The 16,426-nt window shown below is 29.5% G+C and overlaps 1 protein-coding gene and 1 pseudogene across 1 annotated transcript; one reads left to right on the top strand and one right to left on the bottom strand.

Annotated features, from left to right (window-relative positions):
* The first annotated feature begins 1,212 nt into the window (after positions 1–1,212).
* On the top strand, positions 1,213–2,124 carry LOC108471317 (uncharacterized). The gene is made up of 3 exons (XM_017772953.1): positions 1,213–1,404; positions 1,579–1,749; positions 1,858–2,124. The coding sequence occupies exons 1-3, from the start codon at positions 1,213–1,215 to the stop codon at positions 2,122–2,124; spliced, it is 630 nt and encodes a 209-aa protein (XP_017628442.1).
* A 3,225-nt stretch (positions 2,125–5,349) lies between these two features.
* LOC108471316 (probable mannitol dehydrogenase) lies at positions 5,350–11,357 on the bottom strand (annotated as a pseudogene).
* Between the last annotated feature and the right edge of the window lie 5,069 nt (positions 11,358–16,426).

Raw genomic sequence — 16,426 nt, 5'->3', positions numbered from 1 at the left:
GGGCATGTGGTTTCTACTAAAGAGATTTGAGTTGATCCTAGAAAGATTGAGGCTGTACTTGATTGGAAATAGCCTAAGAACGTTTCTGAGATTCGTAGTTTTCCAAGTCTTATGGGTTATTATTAGAGGTTTGCTGAGTGGTTCTTACTGATTGTAGTTTTTCTGACTAAGCTTCTACGTAAGAATGTTCCTTTCGTCTGGACTGATGTGCAATAATCGAGCTTTGAGAAGCTCAAGTCTATCCTAACTCAGGCTCCTGTTCTAATACAGCCTGAATCTGGTAAGGAGTTTATAGTGTATAATAATGCATCGCACGTCAGTCTGGGGTATGTACTAATGGAAGATGGTAAGGTTGTGACTTATACATCTCGGTAGCTTAAGTCACACGAAGGAGATTATCCGACACATGATCTCGAGTTAGCTGCAGTGGTGTTTGCATTAAAGCTCTGAAGGCACTATCTATATGGTGAGAGGTGTATTATCTACACAGATCACAAAAGTCTCAAGTACCTCCTTACTCAAAAGGAGTTGAATCTTAGGTAGCGTCGATGGGATGAGCTATTCAAAAATTATGACTACACAATAGAGTATCATTCCAATAAGGCCAATGTGGTGGCTGATGCTCTCAGTCATAGAGCAATGACTGATTTGAGGGCGATATTCACTCGTCTCAGTTTGTTTGATGATAGGGGTCTATTAGCCAATTTACAAGTTAAGCCAGTTTGGATTGGACAGATGCGAGAAAAATAGTTGGGGGATGAGTTTCTAGGTCTGCGATTTCGTCAGATTGAGAGTGGCAGTACTTCTGTTTTTGGACTGAATAAGGATGGAGTTTTGTGTTTTTGAAGACGGGTTTGTGCACCGAATGATTCTGATCTGAGACAGTCGATTATGAGGGAAACGCATAATAACCCTTATGCTATGCATCCTAATGGTAATAAAATGTATTGGGATATTCGTGAGCTATACTGGTGGCTTGGATTGAAATGAAAGGTAACAGATTTTGTTGCTCGTTGTCTGACGTGCCAGTAAGTTAAGGCTGAGCACCAGTTGCTTTCGGGTTTGCTTCAACTTGTTAAGATTCTCTTATAGAAATGGGAATGGGTGACGATAGACTTCATTAGTGGGTTTTCATTGATACCTACTAAGAAGGAATCTATTTAGGTTATCGTAGATCGATTGACTAAGTACACCCATTTTATTCCAGTTCGGATGGACTACTCTTTGCAAAAGTTAACTTCTGAGATTGTAAGGCTACATGGAGTTTCAATTTCGATAATCTCTGATAAGGATCCTCGATTCACTTATCAATTTTGTAAGAAACTGCATGAAACTTTAGGTTTGAGATTGGACTTTAGTATTGCTTTCTATCCCCAGACCAATGGTCAGTCTGAGAAGGTGAAGGTGATTTAGATACTGGAGGATATACTTTGGAGTTGTGTGATTGATTTTAGAGGTAATTAGGAAGATTTTCTACCATTAGCTGAGTTCGCCTACAACAATAGTTTCCAGTCCAGTATTCAGATGGCACCTTACGAGGCCTTGTATGGTCGTAAGTGTCATACTCCACTATGTTAGACTGAGTTGGGTGAGGAATGGATTTTGGGTCCTAAGTTGGTTTCCAAGACTAAATATAAGGTTAGACTGATTCAGGATCGTCTGAAGACGGCTTCTGATATGCAGAAGTACTATGCGGATCTGAAAAGGAGAGATATTGAGTACACTGTGGGTGACTTCGTATTCCTTAAGGTATCTCTGTGAAAGAAAGTTTTGAGGTTTGGTCGTAAAGGCAAGTTGAGCCCTAGGTTCATTGGGCCATATTGAATTCTAAAACATGTGGAACCGGTTGCTTATCAGTTAAAGCTACCTCTAGAGTTAGACCATATACATGACATGTTTCATGTCTTGATGTTGATGCGGTATTGGTCTAATCCATCTCACATTGTCTCTGTTGAGGAGATCGAGATTAAACTGGACTTGACGTTTGAGGAGGATTCGGTTTATAATTTGGATCGAGATATTAAGGTTCTGAGAAGGAAGTCCATTCTGTTGGTAAAGGTTTTGTGGCGAAATCATAGCACTGAGGAAGCAACATGGGAACCTCATGACTCGATGCATCAGTAATATCCTCATCTATTTGGATCAGGTAAATTTCGAGGCCGAAATTTCTTTTAGGGGGTAGAGTTGTAATGCCTTGAATAATTTATTTCTGTTTCTATAAATCTTGACATAAATGTGTATCCATTTTAGTGACTAAGTGTTTTGGGGGTACGTGTGAGGTTTTAGGTTCAAGTCCTACTTTTAGTAAATTCTGTTATTTTTAATCCTAGCCTTATCCCTACTGGGTAAGCTTATGTAATATTCTTTGTTAACCTATATCAGAATGAGCTTGCTAGTTTGAGTGGTAAGGAATTAGTGTGTTGGAGGTCCTGTGTTCAAATCCTTGCATGAGCGAGGGTGATAATTTTTGCTTCGGGTGTATGATAAAGGTTTGGATGAATCGAAAATTTCTGGTAGTTGAGATTTAGTGGGTTTGGGGGGAGTGGGAGGAAAATTAGGCATATGTTGTCATTTTCCTTTTCTTTAATTCTTTTATCTTCTTTTTCTGTCACCTCCAAAAATCTCCAAGTTTGACGTTTTTCCTGTTAATTGGCAAAATACCCTTTTTCCTTACCTTCTGAACTCTGTCGCAGTCTTGTCGTTCAATCTTGGCATTCCAGTTCTTCGGTGTTGTTGTATGGCATGGTAAGTGTAAGGGGTGATTTTTTTTGTGTAGGTTAGGGAATCATTTTTCTTTAGCTGTTCTAAATTGATTATATCCTTTTTCTTTTCGATAATGTGGTTTTGGGTTGTTGGCAGCAAATCATAAGGTTTTGGGTTGTTGGCAACAAATCATAAGGAACAGAATTCACCTTTTGCAGAATTGTAGTCGGGTTTGTTCGAGAAGTTGGGTAAGTATCAAACACTTGGATTCTATTATTTTTTATTTTGTTGGTTCGGTTTAGCTATGGATTAAAACTAATTTTAGGGAGAATGTGATATGGATTTTAGGTTCTGGTGAGCTCGAGTTGGCAATAGCATCAAAACCGTACCAAGTGTGTACCTTAAACAAAAAAAATTGAAGTTTGACGAAAGTCAAAAAATAGGGCTATCGATGCCACACGAGCGTGTGCCCGGCCATGTGACTAAAAAAGGTGTGGCCGTGCGCTTTACATGACCGTATGGGCCACACAGGCTAGGCCAGGTTGAGTGTGTGGACCACACAGGCAAGACCATTCTGGGTGTGTGGACCCAGAATTTTGAAATTTTTCGTAGGTTCGCACAGGTCGTTCCAATCGACTGTGGACCTACCGTAAGGTCGGTAAGGCCTAACCAAACCTTATTTCATGTGATTTAATACTCTAATAATCTAATTTGAGTAGAAACTTATATGTATGCCTGACTGTACTGTTAGTATGTATTTATCTGTGTACGAGCATGTTAAGCATGTTTATTCTATTATTTTTGCATCTGTATTTTGTATCTTTGTTTAGAGTGGGATTTGTATTTCTGGAGGAAGTGATCTGTACAGCGACCTTTCACCTATATTCTGGCAGATTGACTGCATATTATCAGTTATGTGTCGCATCGACACTATATGGTGTATAGGGATGGGTGGGTGTTTTTAACCCCATATGGTGTGATGAGATAGACGGAGATGGTGTGTAGAGGATGGGAGTAGGATTCTGTACGTCTGATCTGTTATCTGATTCGGATATTTGTTATTGTTATAGACTTAGGTCCGAATCTGTATCTGGCTATATATAAAATTCTATGTATGTTGCATGACTATTTTTGTTGGGTTATACACTGAGTTTACGAAAACTCATATATGTATGTCTATTCTATTTAGGTAATCCACAGACTTAGGCGGGTCAGTGCAACGTAGGCTCAGCGGTGACCACTCGACAGTGAACTGTTCTTATTTAGTAAAATTGATTTTATTTTAAAATCTGGTTTGTTTTTTTAGAGTTTGCAATTTTTGGGACTCTCTGGACTGTATGGTTTTAACTTTTGGATTTGGATTTTGTTGCTTTCTTTTTCGCAATGTTGACAAAAACACTTTACACAAACAAATGGTTTTAACAATGGAAACACGAGTTTGATTTTGAATAAAATGATTTTCAAACCTCCACTGTAAATTCTTAATAACTTAAAATGGTTTCAAATAAGATTATAAACTCAAGTTTTTCTGGATATTAAGACTCCGATTGGTAAACTAATAAAACGATACGTTTTAACTTAAAAGATATAGTTTAAAACCCTTCTTCGTAACACACCCAAATTCAGCCATAACGTCTAGGCCAGGTTAGGAGTGTTACATGGTTGTATCAAAACAACTGCTTCAAACCACTTAATTTGGTCCGTTTTGCTTCGAAAGTATTTAAAATGTGCCCCGATTACAACCAAACTTTGAAGATAGCTTGGGAATTGCTCGAACCACTTCAAATGAGATTAATTTGGTTTCAATGAATTGAATTAGATGATGTTCAAGTTTAGTGAGTGTAATGCTCAAATGTGACATCCTTTGCTCAGGTTATTGTATGAACTTGGGTGAAAGGTGTTCAATAGGATGCATACAATTGATATCATGAGCTGAAGCACAAGATGCTTAAGAATAACATGTGAGTTCTTGTTGCAAGAATAAGTACACTGAATATGAAACCTATTATGAGAGTTCCATTTGGTATTTCATTTAAGTATTTATGAAAATATTTTCATCTGTCAATAGTCTAAGTAATCTTTAGACTACGAAATGGGCATATATTGATGGATATTTAAGGTAAGATATTTGAGTATAGCATAAGACATACAAAGGTAGTAGAGTGGTTTACAGAGGATCCATTATCTCAAGTGAAATGAGGGGACATATCTTACATTCTCTTGACTTATATTGACGACAACACCATGGTCAAAACAATTAGTCCGAGTTAATACAAAAAGTTACAAGATTATCATAAATAAGCAAATGTAGACACCGTGTTACAAATATTAACCTATCGAGGATATATAATGGAGGCAATTAATCTAAATTAATACAAAGGCAAGTTCTTTTTAATATTTTCTTTATTCTTTCAACATAATATTAAATGATTTATGTATAATCTAGATTATGTTTACATAAGAATATGGTGGCATAACAAATCATACCAGTTAAAGTTTTTTTTTGTAGAATATATCCATTAAAGTTGAACAAGCCCAAATCTGTTTACAACAAAAACTTATAGTAGTGATTAATATCTCTAACATCCTTTCATATGCATGCAATACAAATAATATTATATTATAATGTACAGCTTTAATTCCATATTAATTAGACGATGGCTTCAATGTGTTCTCAATATCAATGACAAATCGATATTTAACATTAGTTTTTTCAAGGCGGCGTATGGCAGTGTTCACATAATCAATTGCCACAACTTCAATCTTCGGCTTCACATTGTGTTTGGCTGCAAAATCAAGCATCTCTTGCATCTCTTTCATCCCTCCAATGACCCTTCCACCAACTAGCTTCCTCCCTGCCATAATCAAACATTTAAGCTTAATGTCATAGTAATTGCTCACTACCAAACTTAACAACAACCAATTATATATTGTATTCTACCACCGAGCAAAGGAAATGCCGGTAGCTCATGTGCTTGCGTTGGAGCTCCAACAAGAATAAGCTTTCCATGTTTCTTTAACAACTCAAGCAATGGTAGCAGAGGGTGTTTCGCTGATACCGTATCCAGTATACCATCCATTGTTCCCATCGCAGCCTAAACAACCAACATATATAATTACTTTCTTTTTTAACGTTAAAAGCTATAAATTTGAACATTCAAATAGGAACCTGAAGCTGATCTTGGTCTCGGTTAACCAAAAAGGAATCAGCCCCAAGAATTTAGTCCCTGGCAAATCTCACAGCCAGATGACCTAACCCACCCAATCCAACCACACCAATATGCAAACTTGGTTTATCGAGTCCATTATATCTCAGTGGACTATACATTGAAATCCCAGCACAAAAAAGAGGAGCGGCTACATCGAGAGGTAAATTATCTGGAATGAGCACCACAAAGTGTTGATCGGCCACCATCCAATCAGAGTGGACTCCATAAGTAATAGTTCTATCATGGTACTTTGCCCCAGAGGTAAGAATCACCCCTGAGCAGTAGTTTTCAAGATCGTTAGCGCATTCATGGCTGGACCGACATGATCCCACCATACACCCGACTCCAACTCTATCTCCAACTTTGAACTTGGTTACTTTGCTCCCCACCTCTGTCACTTCACCAACTATCTCATGTCTGCAAAATTCATTGAATAGTGCGGGGGGAAATGATAACCTTGTATTTACAGTCATGTCAACTTCAGTTGTCATTGATCGACATTATTTTAATGTCTTTATCTGGTTGGAGAAGTGCATCCTTTATGGGGATCCCTCCTCCCATTAGCTTTCTTTTCTTTTCTTTTCTTTTCATGCATTTGTTTTTCGTTCAATTACTTCATTTCATGAGTCGGGCCACAACAATATTTCTTTTGAAATCAATTTGAATTATTATTTTTTAAATTTAATTATAAAATATGATATGAAAATAACAACTATAGAAAAGAAGATACATAGGCTTACATTGTAGATGTTTTGAGGTGACAAGTGTGCTTTTTTTTGCTTTTTCTTTTTACGTTTGAATGGAAAAGGAAGAAGAGAGAAAAATAAAGAAAATGTATTAAAATTTTGTATTTTTATGTTTAAAGTATTATAAATTTTATTTTATAAGTTTATCTTAATTTTTACATGTTAAGATTTGTTCGTAAATATTTGTGTTATATATATTGATATGTTTATGTATTCATATCTTACTTATTATACTTTTGTATATTGCATTTCAATTAATTTTTATGCCAGTATTTATTTATTACTTACAATTATTTGAATAGTTTGTTATAGTAATATCTTTCAAAAAAAAACTTATAGTAATAAAATTTAGGGAAAAATAATTTATTATATCATTATTTTCATTTTAATTTTAAATATTTTAAAATGTGTATTTAAAAGGGTTTATCTATATTTTAATTCATTGAGTGATTCATATTTAGCCGGTTAGAAAATAAAATAATTTTATTTTAATTTTAAATAATATTTTAAACATCTAACTTCACATCTAATGACATTCGATTTTGGGTTTATATTTGATGTATTCAAATGTAGATAAAATCACTTGCAAATTAATCCACATTATTTAAATTATTTACTTCTTAATATTAGACTGCATTGTTTGAGGTGGCCTTACTAATCATATATATTTATTTTGTGTTTATGTTATTTTTTGTATTGTATAGTGTTTTAATTTTTCTCATATATTGCATATCAATTCATCTCAAATTTTGTATAATTATAATGTTTAATAATAATGATTAATATAATTAAAATTAATTTTTATAATTATTCTTAAACTCTACCATAGCCAGGTAGAAAAACTAGTTTAATTATAAAATATGATATGAAAATAAAAATTATTGTAATACCAATTATTGTAGCATGGATCAACTTCAACTGGAAAATAAAAATTGAAATGTAATAAAAATAATGTTTGATGTCAAAAAGTTAATCCAACATATTAAATTAAGATAAGAAAAATAAACATAATATTTATAGAATTATATGGATATTGTATTCTAAAAATAAATAAAAACTATTTAAAATCACTATGATAATCCAAAATTTCCTTTTCACAAACAAAGCAATCCTAAACGGCTTGCTATTTGAGTCTGCTATCATGTAATTACTTAATTACCTTTATATTATCGCCTATCACTCCCCCCCCCCTTTCTCTCTCAGTAAGTCTGCTATGATGTCATTTACATAAAACATGATACAATAAGAATATTTTCACATAATAACTTTTTGAAAAATCATTTGATAAAATGATCTAGATAAGATAGTTCTTGAATTCTTTAGTTTGGGATATTCAAATATTCGAAAGTTGATTAATACATTTGATGTTTTAAAATAAATTTCTCATAAAAGGTAAATTTAGAGGAGATTGGCAAGGGCACCACCCCCTTTAAAATAAAAATTATCATTTTGACTTTTTTTAAGTTTTTTTAAATTTTAAAATAGTAAATATAAAATTACACTTGGACTCCCCTATAAATAATAACATTTTGATTTAATCCTTTAAAAATTATAAAGATATAGACAATTTAATTTCGACTCCCCTAAAACTTTTTCCTGTTCTCATATTAATATCACCTTAGTATAACATAAAGAAAACAATATTGGATCGTATAAGCATGTTGCATATTTTAACTTCAATCATATGTGGAATTACCCCACAGATCTTGATAATATTAATTGTGTAGATTCAAATTCAGATGATGATGAACTTGATCAAAGACCAACAAATGATGATAAGAAATATATGTTAAATATTAAAAAGGAATAGCCCAACAAATATGCACTAAAACAATTAGGTAAATTTATATATGATGTTTACTTTTCTTACCATTTTATTAGTAATCATGTTATAAATTATTTTTATTAGATAAAATTACATATGATGATTTGCTTTTAATTTTTTTACTTGCTTATAAATTCTTTTTTATCATACTAATAATTTTTATAGTAATTAATATTTTTAAAAATTATAAATTGTGTAACTATTTAATTACAATTTATATTACCAAACATGACATATGAAATTACGGTGTAATTATGCTCTATCAACCAAACACATCTAGGGAATTTGCAATTCTTTGTAATTACAAAAGAGTGTAATTACTACCCTGGTAATTAAACTTTCATTCAATTATTGTGTGTTTTCTAAACAAGTCCTTAGTGTTTATTTAACATTACTTTCCAAAATTACCTTTTGGAATCAAATACGCTTTTGGAGCAATAAACAATGTTAAACAAACATCTTTTTGGAGTCAAAAAAAACTTTTGAACCCAATCGTAAAAACATCTTTTAGCTTTTGTATTTGTGGATGTACTTTTAGAGTCAAATGATATTTTTAATTCTTATTTATAATCCAAGGTATTTTATGTAATGCTTAAGTTATACTATTATTTTCCTTTTGAAATTTATTTCAAGTATATAACTTATTTATAATATATATGAAAACACAAGTTAGGAAAAACCTTTGAACCAACAAGTATACCCTTTACTATCATCATATTATTGAATTAACTTTAAAATAATTGTAATTTAATTTAAAATTATTGGTTAAAAAAGTTATGCTAATTTCAACAATAAAGTTATTAGTTAAATAGAACAATACATAATATATAAGAAAAATTGTTTTTTATATATGAAAAATTACCTATAAAAAATGGAGATTGATTTTATTGTGGCAAATAATTTTTTTATCTATATGTTATTTGTTTGGTGTAGGGAAAAATGTTTTGTGCAATCATTATTTTGTAACTGCTATTATTAAATATGTTTATCCTATTTATCATGAACTATTGGTGCAATTTTTAATTTCTTTTTCAAATTAACATTCTAGTTTACTTTTTTTTATATAATTCAAAATTTTAATTTATTAAAATTAAGAGAAATTATCGTTATTAATGATAGGTAACAATAATTAAAATATGTTATTTAAAAATTAAGTAAAAATTAAATGTGCAAAATATTAGAAACTAGTATACTTAAATTTGTAATGATTATATTTTAATATTTTAAAATTTAGTTTATTTATTCAAATTAAATTTTAAAAATAATTAATATTAATTGTTTAAAATATTTAAAATTATATTTTATATATCAAAATATTAATAATAAGTTACAATAATTTATTTTTATTTTTATTAAAATATTATAATATTAACAAATTTAAACATTATTTAAAAACATATTTTTACTTTATAACATAATATCTAAAATAAAAAATTTTTCTCAAAAATATGTATAAAAAAATAGTAAATATTTAAATCTTAAATCAAATTTAAAAATATTTTTTCAAAAATAATAGTGAAGTAGATGAATTCTATCAAATTATTATCTTTCATATATATATATATATATATATATGAATTGACTGTTTCCTATATTTGTAAATCATTCAAACACGCGACTTTAAGTCGTACTATTATTCTTGTGGGGTAAAATTACCTACGATCCGCCGCTTTTCCCGGAAGTTGAAACGGCACTTATTCCCATTTGATTTTTAAGGAGAAAAGTTAAGATTTAATGTGTGGTCTTGCTATTTGTGTGTTTCAACGAGTGGGTTGGGTGTTGCTCTATAGCTTTATAATATCTTCAACCTGTTTTCTAAGCTTTTGGTTAGATGGAGTTTGTAACTCTTTTATCTCTTTGCGGAAAACCATGAATTTTATATCTCGAGAGGCCGCAGCAGATAAATTAAGAAAATTTCTTGAGAGAAGGAATATTCATGGGTTGTAAAGATAGAAGTGAGTTGCAAGGGAAATTTCATCCCATTTTTCCTCTCGTGAGAAATTAAAATAAAACTATATTTAAAAATTATATGACTTGAAAGTATAATTACAAATATGTATATATAGAGAGTAACCGCAAAATAAAATTAAATTATTACAATGTAAATGAACTAAAATTAATATAAAAGTAGCATTTCTTAAATATCTTACGTTACTTAAGTAAGAATAACTCCTATATTTCCAACAACACTACTAAGAATATAAGATTAGAAACTTAAAAGTAATTTTCAAAATCCAGATGAAAAATATCATTTAAGATGTTCTTGAGAATGTGAAATTCCTTAAACCAAACCTCGTTTTAAGCATATTATTTTAGTAGTTATTCAAATGTATTTTGATTTTAGTTTGATGTACTTTGACTAATTTTTGTTGAATTTGGCCGTCAGAGCATTGGAAGAAGGACAAGGAAGGAAGAGAAATTAATTACCCAGGAAGAAATGGATAAACAGTGTTACCCCATTCATTCTTGATCATATGAAGATCAGAGAGGCATATCCCACAATAGAGCACCTTGAAAACCACATCTTTCTCTCCTGTTTCCCTGCAATTTCTCATCATAACCATCTTGTTCAAATGCAGTAAAAAAAGAACTACTTATGAAAACAGAACACCGTAAATAATTTAAAGCTTCTGGAGAATGTAAAAGGGGAGAGTTGAGCACATGAGTCCCTGGCTGCCCAACCCAAAGCTTTCTTTGGGTGCTCTTCTTCAGCTGATATGGTCGTTCATTTTTTTCTTCTCTTTGATGCTTTGGTGAGTTTGAGTTAAAAAAAAAACTTCTTATTTATAGAATTAACTTTTAGGAGATTTTTTTTTTTTTTTTATCTAGGGTAAATTTCAGTATATATAACTCAAGTTCCTTTCTTCATTACTTCAGCTTTAAATCTTTCAAAATATCACCCAACTAATTCCCTTCATTTTAATGAAGGTGATGTGATCTAATAACAAATTTGATTCTCAAATTTTATGTATTATACCAATTAAGTTATATTTTTTTGAAAAATAATCCTCAATATCTCAATTTTATCTTAATTTTTAAAAACTTTAATAATATATTTATTTATAATCTATACAAAAGTACGAGTTTAATAAAATTTTTAAAATTATAACAACAAAATGTATTATAATTTAAATATTTTGATAATTACAAATTTAATTATCAGTTGATCTAAAATTATTAATTGCCATTTTAATATTTTGATAACAAAAAAATGTATTAACATCTAAATATTGGTATAAGGTTAAGATTGAGTAGTATGTGTACATAATTAAATGTGATAATTATAAATTTTATTGAGATATAAATATAATTATAATTTAATTTAAAATTATTAATTGACATTTAAACATAAAGTAGTATTGATACTTATAAATTGTACTCACATCTAAATACTATTATAGTTGTATTTATATGTATTAATTGACATTTGAATCTAATTATAATTTAATTTAGGTTTATTAAATGTAAAGTAGTATGCTATCTCAATTAAAAAATATTAGCGTGAACCCATGTGATGGTTTGATGGTTAAGGGTATTTACCACCTCAAGTGTGACCTGAATTCGAGTTGTGTTGGTCATGTTTGTTGTTCGGCCTTATCATGTTACTATGATTCACCAAAAAAAATATTAGGGTAAAATATGTTCTTAATTTCAATAAAATTCTAAACATAAAACAATTGTAAATGTTTTTTACCATTATATTTTGAAATTTTCATTTTTATTTCCAACACTTTTAAAATATTTTATTCTCTCAATTATTTATCAAAATTACTAGACTTCTTTTATAAATTCAACCACTCCTTATTTTATTTAGTAAATATATAACTTTTAAAATTATAAAATTATAAAATTATATTATTTAATAAATTAAAAATAAACACATAAAATCACGTGTAATATATGTGACCACTACAGAAAAATAGGGCTTTAGCGGCGTTTTTAGCGGCTTTTGAACAAAAAATGCCGCAAAAAGTACACATCAGTGGCGTTTTAGAATAAAACGCCATTAAAAACTGAGCAATAGCGGCTTTTTTGTTCAAACGCCACTAAAAACCGAGCAATAGTGGCGTTTCAGTCCAAACGCCACTAAAAACCGAGCAATAGCGGCGTTTCAGGTCCAAACGCCACTAAAAATAGAGCAATAGCGACGTTTTAAGTCCAAACGCCACTAAAAACCGAGCAATAGCGGCATTTCAAGTCCAAACGCCACTAAAAACTGAGCAATAGCGGCGTTTCAAGTCCAAAAAGCCAGTAAAAACCGAGCAATAGCGGCGTTTCCTGTCCAAACGCCACAAAAAACCGAGCAATAGCGGCGTTTCAAGTCCAAACGCCACTAAAAATCGAGCAATAGCGGCGTTTCTGGTCAAAACACCGCAAAAATTTTTATCTAAAACTGTGTTTTTGGTCCAAACGCCGCAAAAAGTTGAGCATCCATTTTCGAGTAGGTTAACCGAGACTCGTTTCGATTTGATCCGATTTAATTTTCATATTATTTTCTTATTTTTGTTTTGAATTTGATTTTATTTTGATATTTGAAACTGATTTTATAAAAAATATAAACTACACTATTCACTTAGCTGTGAGAAAGTTTCATTTTAGTTACTTAATTATGAAAAGTTACGAATTGATAACAAAACTATTTAGAAGTTTTCATTTAAGTTATCAAGTTGTTAAAATCGACGCCGTATGGCTTTCTCTAAACCCTTAAACCCTAAATATAGACCATATATAAACACTAATCTATAAACCCTAAAACCCTAAACCCTAAAAAAATCATATGGATGTTGATGTGTATATACATAGATATTAATGAAAAAGCTTATGTTCACTATAAATTATGGAAGCAATACTTAATATTGATTAAATTTATTTTTGGGTTTAGGGTTTAATATTTAAGGTTTAAGGTCTATAATTTAGGGTTTTATAGTTTAAGGTTTAATAGCCATAGGCCGATAGTATGTTAATCTCAAGTGAATCATATTCAATTAAATCCTAAACCCTATAATTAATATATATTTAGGGGCATAACTAGGGGGTTGAAAGTGTCTCGACCCCTCTAAAATGAAAAAATTTCCATTTAGGCTTTTTGAAATTTTTAAAAATTTTAAAGGTAAAAATTGCACTTTATCCCTCTGAAAATGGAAAATTTTTGATTTAATCATTTCAAAATTATAAAAATATATGCTATCAAAATGATAAGATTGCATTTTTACTTACAATTTAGGGTTTAATGTTTAGTGTACGTATTTTAAGTTTATGGTTTAAGGTTTGTTATTTTGGGCTTGGGGTTTGTTATTTTGGGTTTAAGGTTTAGGGTATATAATTTTAGGCTTTAGGCTTTAGATTTTAGGGTTTAATGTTTAGTATTCAAGGTTTAGGGGTTATGATTTGTTATTTTGGGTTTAGGGTTAATGGTTAATGGTTTGTGGTTTAGTGTTGTCTTAGTGTTTATGGTTCTAAAGGGCTAGGGTATTAGGGTTTAAAGGTTAGGGATTTTGATAAAATGATAAAATAAAATTATTTTAGGGTTTAATTAAACAATAAGATTAATTTTTAATAACTTTTGTACCTTGTAATATATATATAGGGTTTAGGGATTATGATTTTAGAGTTTAAGGTTTGGTTTCATTTTTTAAGATTAATTTCAGTCACAATTATAAAATTATACAAATTAATTTTATTTTATTTAAAAGTTTAATAATTTTATTAAAAGTTTATAAAATTATACAAATTAATTTTATTTTATTTAAAATATTAATAAATTAATTTACTTTTAAATAAAATAAAATTATTTAAAAGTTTAATAATTTTATTAAAAGTTTATAAAATTATACAAATTAATTTTATTTTATTTAAAATATTAATAAAATAAATTTACTTTTAAATAAAATAAAATTATTTAAAAGTTTAAATAATTATACAAATTAATTTTATTTTATTTAAAAGATTAATAAATTAATTTACTTTTAAATAAAATAAAATTATTTAAAAGTTTATATAATTATACAAATTAATTTTATTTTATTTAAAAGTTTAATAATTTTATTAAAAGTTTATAAAATTATACAAATTAATTTTATTTTATTTAAAAGATTAATAAAATTAATTTACTTTTAAATAAAATAAAATTATTTAAAAGTTTAAATAATTATACAAATTAATTTTATTTTATTTAAAAGTTTAATACAAATTATTTTACTTCTGTACCTTGTAAAACGATGGCGTTTCATTAGCGGCGCTACCTAATAAACGCCGCAATAGGTTGATTTTTAGCAGCGGTTGCTGAAAACGCCACAAAAATTCATTATGTTTACCAAAACGTCATCAGTTTTATCCCTACCACTATACCGAAACTCATTATTTTTCCCCCAACAAAATTTCCCCTAATCCTTAATTTTTCCCCAACTTAATACCTCAATGATCGAAACCCTCAAATCCTCAAAAATTCTCCCAATTTGAAATCCCCAAATCTATTTCCCATAATCCCCAAATCGAAATCCCTTTTACTTTCGTGAAGTCCCTTTGAGGTGTTTATGAAATTGGATAGATGGGGTTATGAAGTTAAAACCTCTTCTGATTCTTGCATATCTGTTCAACGCCGACTATCACCAAGTATTAGCTCTTCTCCATCTTTTACAGCAAATATTATGAGGGGTTTGCCATCATTGGGTGTTTCAGAAACAGATTTAAAAACTCTAGAAGTATAGCCAATTTTAAAATTTGAATATAATGCTTGCTTTCATAACCAAAAAATGTTAATGATGTGTCTGATCAATTACATTTTCAATTTTTATAATTAATCACTTCAATTCAAATAATTACAATATGTTATATAACAAAATAGTTAGAGTTAGAGATTTATATATAATTAACTATATACATTTTGTACCATTTCAATCAAAATGAGAAGATAATATATCAAGCTGGGAAGCTAAAATGTCACTACCTAGCTAGTTTTATTTGCTTGACCTACTTTGCTTGGGAAGATAATCTATCAAGGGAACAAAATGAGTGACAATGTGTGTTACGACACTTGAATTTAATGTTATGTTAACTCTTCTCTTTTGCCTACGTTTGTAAACATATTACTAAAATTTTTAAACTTCACAGCCTAAGTTAGGTTTACTATAATTAAGTTTGAGATGAAGATTTGGGAGTGAGAACTAAGAAATAGGAATATTAATAGGACGGATTAAGCAATATCACATTAGATAAGAAGCAATTTCGAGTTTACTATAATTAAGTTTTTACCCTTTTTTGGCTTGTAATGATATAATTTCAAATTTAACTTTCAAATTTACATGTTATTCTTTTTTTTTAGTTAAATTTGACTTCAAGACCATCAACCTTTTAAAAAGAGTTGAATTGTAACCATTAGGTGTAGCGTAATGATTGCTCATCTCATCCTTTAACCATGAGGTTGTGAGTTCGTTCCCCATTGTCTTTGGGCAGACCTCTTTTGTCCCTCCTCCCACCCCCTATGGCTGTTGGTTGACTACATTGTATGGTTTGAATAGCAGATTTGGCTTTGTGCTTGTACCACCACATCTTACATTTCTACCTATGTTAAATAGTAATAGCTCATTAAAGCTATACTACCGTCTAATTAATCCAAATTCGATTTGTTTTGTTTAAATTCAGCTTATATATATATATATATATATATATATATATATATATATATATATAACTCCATTAATAGAAAATTAATTTTATTTTATTTAAAAGTTTAATAATTTGAAATTCTTTAAACATCGTCAATTCAATTATAAAAGATAAGATACCTAAATCCAACCCTAATCCATCCAAAAATAATATAACTTTGCCAAACATTTCTTTCAGTTCAAGAATATTAAATAAAGTCTTGTTTAATTCAAATGAAAATTAATGTTTTAATGATTAATTTTTTTAATGATTTAATGTTTTTAATGTTTTTAATGATT

The sequence above is a fragment of the Gossypium arboreum genome, chromosome 11 (assembly GCF_025698485.1).
Source record: "Gossypium arboreum isolate Shixiya-1 chromosome 11, ASM2569848v2, whole genome shotgun sequence".
Taxonomy (NCBI): Eukaryota; Viridiplantae; Streptophyta; class Magnoliopsida; order Malvales; family Malvaceae; genus Gossypium; species Gossypium arboreum.
The sequence above is the reverse complement of the archived record's forward strand: the minus strand, read 5'-3'. Positions and strand labels throughout refer to the sequence as shown.

Coding starts and splice junctions, on each gene's coding strand:
- LOC108471317 (XM_017772953.1), top strand. CDS start 1,213: ATGGACTACTCTTTGCAAAAGTTAACTTCTGAGATTGTAAGGCTACAT. Junction 1,405..1,578: donor GTCAGTCTGAGAAGGTGAAG/GTGATTTAGATA, acceptor CCACTATGTTAG/ACTGAGTTGGGTGAGGAATG. Junction 1,750..1,857: donor GTGACTTCGTATTCCTTAAG/GTATCTCTGTGA, acceptor GTTGCTTATCAG/TTAAAGCTACCTCTAGAGTT.